Below are 6726 nucleotides of genomic sequence, written 5' to 3'. Positions count from 1 at the left end.
AAAAATCACCATTATTTCCATCATATCAAGATTCTCTTTTCGGAATTACCACAGCATTTTTGTCATTCGGTATTACCCTAATGCACCACAATAAAACTTAACTATAGTTTAGCTAGTTTAATTCGTTTATTTTAGATACCTTTACGTGTTTTCGAGATTTATAATTGGTCTGTTTTCATTACTAATGTAATATAGTTCTTAAGGTTAGTAATGTATAAGTTTTAATTGGGAAGACATGCAAAAAAAAAAATCAGGAGAATCCCGCCAAAGCCCGAACTTCTGGCAGTTCTGGCAATCTTAAATTATGTATGACTGCGCACGAGAAGTAGGTACCTACGCCTCGTGTCACAGCGCGGCGTCGCACCAGCGGCATGCGCCAACCTGATTGGCTATCGGTTGCGCGCCACACAGCGCGAAAATTTAAAATACTATTGCGTTGCGTTTTATTCTGCCAAATATTGAAAACCCATGGATGAAAGTGACCCAAATTAAAAATGATGACTTGATATCATATTATAATTATGTAGACGTCAACTTTTTAACATGAAAATTTTTTTGAGGCTTTGACAGGGTTTTTATTAAAAAAAAATTTTTTTAACCTAAGCATTGGATGAATGTGACACACTTTTAAAATATATATATATAACAATGTCCTGAATAGTATAAGACTTCACTTACCAACTCTAATATTTTATTAGGTGTTTAAGGGCCAATATTAGACATTTTTAAAATATAATTAAACCCATCTATGAAAATGACCCAAAATGCATATGTACATCGGCAACCACGTTGTTTTTACATAGATACAAATAATTTCTTCTCGAATATTTTTTTGACTGAACACTGCTTAAAAATAGAAATACCTAAATTTCGAGCTAAGCAAGTACCTAGGACGACCCAAAATATTATTTTTATATTTGACTACTGGAAATACTACCTACACCGTTGCCATGATATCGGAGCGGCGAAGATTGTTATAAATACCCGGATAAATACTGACCTGGAGTATGTAATGTTTGCCGACGATACATGTATGTATAATAGTAAATGCCGATACTGTATCCAACTTAAAAAACAAGGTGAAAGAGGCAATTGATAACATATCGTCATGGTTTAAAGCAAATGGGATGCTTCTGAATGCCGAAAAGACGCACATCATGCATTTTCAGCTGCGTAACACCATAAAGGAAAATCTTAATATACGATCAAACAACGTGCTCGTGCCTCAGGCGGAACAGGTAAAATACCTAGGATTTGTTATCGATGCTGGTCTCACGTGGTCGCCCCATATAGATGACGTCTGTAACAAGCTAAGCTCCGCTTCTTATGCCCTATCGAGGCTGGCTCCTACCTTATCAGCTGATAACATGAAGAAGGCATATTATGGCTACTTCCACTCCATACTGATCTATGGTGTCGACCTATGGGCCACTGCAGCTGATCGCGATAAGGCATTTAAAATTCAAAAGCGCGCCGTTCGGATAATGTGTAACAAACCTCATGATCATCCCGCTCGCAGCCTATTCAAAGAACTGAGAATACTCACATTACCTAGCGTATTCATCCTTGAAGCTTGCCTGCATGTCCGTCACAACCTCGGGTCATACCCGACTCGCGCGCAGCACCACGCCCCGGGCAGGAGCACGCGCGGCCAGCACCTGCTGGTCGTGCCGGCGCGGAGACTGGCTAAGGTTCGAGGGTCACTCGGTGTACTCGGCCCTAAATTGTACAACTGCCTTCCAGCTGACACGATAAACGCGCCTAGTGATGCAGTCTTTAAAAATAAACTCAAAACCATCTTGCTGAACATGACGTGTTATACAGTCGATGAATACTTTGAACGGATTTCATTGCCCCACTCATAGTAGTAAACAAAATAGAATTTAATAATATTAATTATGTTTTATAATAATAACTCATAATGTTATTAAATTCATAGTTAATGTTCTTTTGATTTTACTCATATGTTTTAGATTTATAACTATTTGACATGTAAAAATGTATTACTTTTTACCAATAAATGTCTGAGTCTGAGTCTGAATGCAGCTTAATGTTTATCTAATACCGTTAAATGAGCAATTCTTGAATATACCGGTCATCTGGGAAACAGCTCTAACGCTTTCGCTTATATTTGCTACGTGGGGGCTTTCGGGGATGAAAAATCGATCTAGCTTTATGTGTCCTACCCTTGTTTAATTTCTAAACATCTTGATCTCTCCAAATATCTGATGGTTACTGCTATATACACTTAGGGACAGTCTTCCTGGCAAGGATACATAGAAACGCCTTATTTACTTTATAAGATCATATTATTAATAAATAGTTAACCCTTCGAGTCCCAGCGACATCATATGATGTCAGTAAATATAAGTAAATACATATAGATGCTTGGGACTCGAAGGGTTAATATATATTATATTACTTTGTACAGGTACTGGCTAAGAACACGCGCCAGTTAGGGTTGCTCATATTATTTTTCGCTAACCCGGTGATCTGCTCCGTGCAACAAGGCCGGCAAGCGGATCTTCTAAAAAATCTAGTGTAAACACGCTCCTAAATACAGTCGACATAATAAATGCTACTTATGGTACTTTAGTTTACACCAAAATGTTGCGAATGTGTTCGCATTCTTCTATCTCACTTCTGCTGTATTGTATATCTACAGCGCAAAAAGATATCTATAAAATATTCAAAATGATGACTAATTCTTCGGCCAGAATCTTTCATACGCTACTTACGGCGCTATGCTTCATATACATATTATGGCAAAATCCCCTTCTAACGAGGTTGAAAACAGTGCGTTTTTTAATTTTTACAAGATGTTCCAACTACGAGAACGATGTCTAACCTAATTACTAGAATCTGTCTTGATTCCAGTGGTCTAATTTCTGTCGATTCAACTGTGGGTTCACTGCGGGCAAAGCGCATGGGGGCGCATGAAGTCTGTATGCATATTTATCCAAGGGTCCAAATCGATTCGAAATCTTTCACCACTTCGGTTGGAGGCGAATGCTTGTGGAACATAAAGTAGCCTTGTATCTGAGCAGGGCTGACTTGCTTGTTGTTTCTCATAACACTGAAAGAATAAAAATATATATGGAAATATGACATATAAAAGAACTGATAATATCAAAGTTCAGTCCACATTCTTGACTAGTGAAATAGTAGTTCTCAATACTGTACGTAGGTGCCCGTGGAATCCCACCTGAAGCAGGGCAATTTACTTGTCTGACTGTTCGTGCATGTATTCCCGAGGACCGGAGATATCTACTCGTATTTGATTCCAGTTTACCTATGTTCGAATTGCGTTAAAGTTTGCTTACGTAATATTTTATAACTTACTTCTCGGCAAATATCCTCGCATGCTCGGGAGCTCCTTCTCCTTTGTAGAACCTCAAAAACATGAGTTCAACTTGCTGCTGGTCGCAGTAGCCAACGTACTCTTTCATATCGACTCTGCCGGGCCTGATAAGCGCGGGGTCCAATCTGAAAGGATAATTCATTCTTAATAAACTAGACCGAGAGATTCCATTAACATTCAGTCATACATACATAAACTCAAGGCTGTATTTCGAAACGGGGTAGGCAGAGCACATGAAACTGCTCAAGTTTCTGTGCCACTCTTGCTGCAGGTTACTAGCCTATCGCCTAAACCATAGTTGAAACTCACAGTGGACACTCACAGTCTCACAGTGGACTTTACGGAACGGGGGGAAAAGAGGTGGGAAAGTTTGCAATCCATCATTACACGGGAGGTTTTGTTAGGTTACTGTTTACTATTTTTTGTACCCTTAGCGCTCAAAAGTTTAATGTTAGCTATTAGCCGACTATCGATTAATCACAACTAGAGCGTTGTCTTTGCAGTAGTGTTTTGACACATTCTCTAGTTTCTTGTCCGGCACCAGAGCAAAGTTCACGAATGCCCACCAGGCGGGTTCTTTTAGCCGACTATCGATTAATCACAACTAGAGCGTTGTCTTTACAGTAGTGTTTTGACACATTCTCTAGTTTCTTGTCCGGCACCAGAGCAAAGTTCACGAATGCCCACCAGGCGGGTTCTTGGTTGCGAAAGTGTAAAAGTACCTTTCTAAATAGTTAGTGGTCATGAAGACTATCCTCGCCTCCGTGGACGCGACGCCGTCCAGGCAGTTGAGCAGCCCGCTGAACGTGACGCGGTTGAGGCCGTCGTACGCGGCCTTCTGCGAGGGCGTGTCCTCGCGGGACGCGAACGCTGCGTCGATGTCCTCCAGGAGGATGATCGACTGTTGTGGGGCTACGCTGAAAGTTGTAGCATACATGTAATTATAGGTCGTTTCACAAAAGCTGGCATTGTAGCATAGTTGTAGCTATAGGTCGGTTCACAAGGGCTGGCAAGAACTTGGCATGGTGTTACATTAACCAATAAAGTAATAAATAGTTCTGGCTCCAGGTAAATGTATTTGATCAATTTTATGTGTAAGTCATACAGGGTATAACATGAGGAAACTTCTGATTACAATACAAGACAAAACAAAACAAAAGTATATTTTTATCTTTACCTTCTTTTGGCTTCAGAAATGCGTGAATAATATTCTTTGACTCATTGTATAGGTAATTAGTTTTGTAGTAAGGATCAAACCTGAGTAGATGGTTCAGTCTGTCATCAGTAAGGCCCCTTTCAGACAGATTAAGTACACAAATGTTATACTCCAATTCTCCCGCTAAGGCCATAATGAATGACGACTTTCCACAACCAGGAGGGCCGTGCAGTAGGTAACCTGAAAATATGGAAACAGTGTTTACAGATGTAGTATATCTAATATTTTTTATTGTATTTCCTAGTAAAAGTTCTTATTTCTTATGCTACTTAATCGCTACGCTACGTCATCCCCAGTACTTTTTGTACAAAGACTGACTGAATGGAGTAAGAACTTTTCGTACATTTCCGGGAAACTACGATGGTAAAGGATTATGCACTACATCTGTAATAATTATAATATATCATCACATAAATTATAAGGAAGGAATAATAATGACTGCAAGGGCTTGTCCCAAATAACTCAAAAATTCAACAACTGCAATAGTTACCTCTTCTGTAAGGAATCCCCCTTTCTGTATACCATTGTGGATGGTTGATGAAGTCCAGACAATCTTCCAGGATCCTGTCAGTCAGGCCCGCGCGCAGAACCACACTGTGCAGGGGGCGCCGGCGCCGCGGGTGCCCGAACGGGCGCCACTCCGCCCCCATCGCTGTGTACATGATGGTCATGCCTTCATGCTGCTTCAGTGCCATCGTCCGAGCTGTGAATGATGAACTTCAGTAAGTAATTAATTTGTACCATGTGCATTTTAAGTTGAATGTAAAAAAAAATAGAAACCTAAACATGAGCGTTTTCATAAAACAGTAGGTAATGTTGGATTTTAGAAGGATTATTAATTACAATCTTAAGAGTTTTAAGACATCTTATCTTGTCCTTCATTTAACAATATTATTTTGTTCATAAACCTGGGAATTGTTTAGTCAATCGACATAGCTTTTTGGAAACAAATGTGATGTTCCATGCTTTTAGGGTCCAACAGTAATTTATCCTTCCTTATTGCAGATGAAGCATGGATTCTTTAGGCATGGTCTTAATCCGGGCTAATGGCATACACTCCTGGCCATGGTTACTCCATCACAGTGGATCTTCTAAATCCCTTCCTTTCAAATCTGGCCTGCGCGGAGAGGAGTTCATACTTCCTTTGTCTTTTTACGGCATAGACTGTCTATCTTGTGTCAATTACTAACCAGCAGTGGTCCAAAGTTGAAGTGAAAAATCCCATATTAATTAATATTTGATCATATGTTGCTATTGTTTACCTTCTTCAAGTATATCATAATAAAGTTGCTTATTGCTGCCAAAGGATGTCAAGGTGACAGTCTCCCAAGGAACACCCATATGCAAATCCAGAGTGTGTTGTTCCCTGGTGCGGTCTACTTTGATCCAGGCTCCACGATATCTGTTATCAGGATTAGTGGAATGAAGTTTGGTAATGTGGATATAGCAATTATATAACAAGATATTATTATGAAATTTCTGAGTTTATCTTATGGACATATTGATGACGATCTGAGAATCATATTGAAGGTCAAGATAAATATTAAATAAAGAAAACAAAAATCTTTAATGGGGATGTATTTTAGAAGTTGGATTCAAAACTTGTTGGAAGATCTATTTATTTATTGTGACACAACAGCTAAGGGGTGAAGAGTTATGTGTGATCGTTACTTCTGGATATAATTTACCTGAAAAAATGCTGACCTACACTGGGAATAAAGTCGTATTTAGTTTTGATTTGTCCAGTATCCTTTTGGAGGAATGAAGTTTCTACACTTAAATGTTGCGTCTGTTTTGCGCCTTTCTGAGTAATCCACTGCAGCAACCATTGGTAAGACTTGTCTCTACATGGTACTTCCAGCGTGATCATGCAGTGCCGTCGAAATAATATCATAGAAGTTTGAAATCCTTTCCGTAAAATTGCAGCACTCGCTCCTACGCCGAACAAACCGAAACCTGCCCCGAAGTAAGGGTTCTGAGCCAGCGAAGTCACATATTCTACGATCGTCATGGTTTAAAAGAACTAATGACTCCAATTTAATATGTTTAATTCATGTTATTTCAATAGTTTTTCAGCAATACCAATTCTCTTTGATTTTTTAGGTTATAAATGGATCTTCGCTAATGTCACTGATGACATTGCTGTCAC

The 6726-nt window shown here is 39.3% G+C and overlaps 1 protein-coding gene across 1 annotated transcript; it reads right to left on the bottom strand.

Moving 5' to 3' along the window:
• Positions 1–2081: 2081 nt before the first annotated feature.
• LOC125240714 (mitochondrial chaperone BCS1) lies at positions 2082–6711 on the bottom strand. The gene is made up of 7 exons (XM_048148741.1): positions 6266–6711; positions 5840–5979; positions 5068–5280; positions 4619–4757; positions 4084–4278; positions 3343–3486; positions 2082–3076 (listed from the first exon to the last, which is right to left on the bottom strand). Exons 1-7 carry the CDS (start codon positions 6586–6588, stop codon positions 2956–2958), a joined length of 1275 nt encoding a protein of 424 aa, XP_048004698.1. The 5' UTR covers positions 6589–6711; the 3' UTR covers positions 2082–2955.
• Between the last annotated feature and the right edge of the window lie 15 nt (positions 6712–6726).

The sequence above is a fragment of the Leguminivora glycinivorella genome, chromosome Z (assembly GCF_023078275.1).
Source record: "Leguminivora glycinivorella isolate SPB_JAAS2020 chromosome Z, LegGlyc_1.1, whole genome shotgun sequence".
In the NCBI taxonomy this organism is placed as follows: Eukaryota; Metazoa; Arthropoda; class Insecta; order Lepidoptera; family Tortricidae; genus Leguminivora; species Leguminivora glycinivorella.
This window is presented reverse-complemented; position numbering and strand designations above follow the sequence as displayed.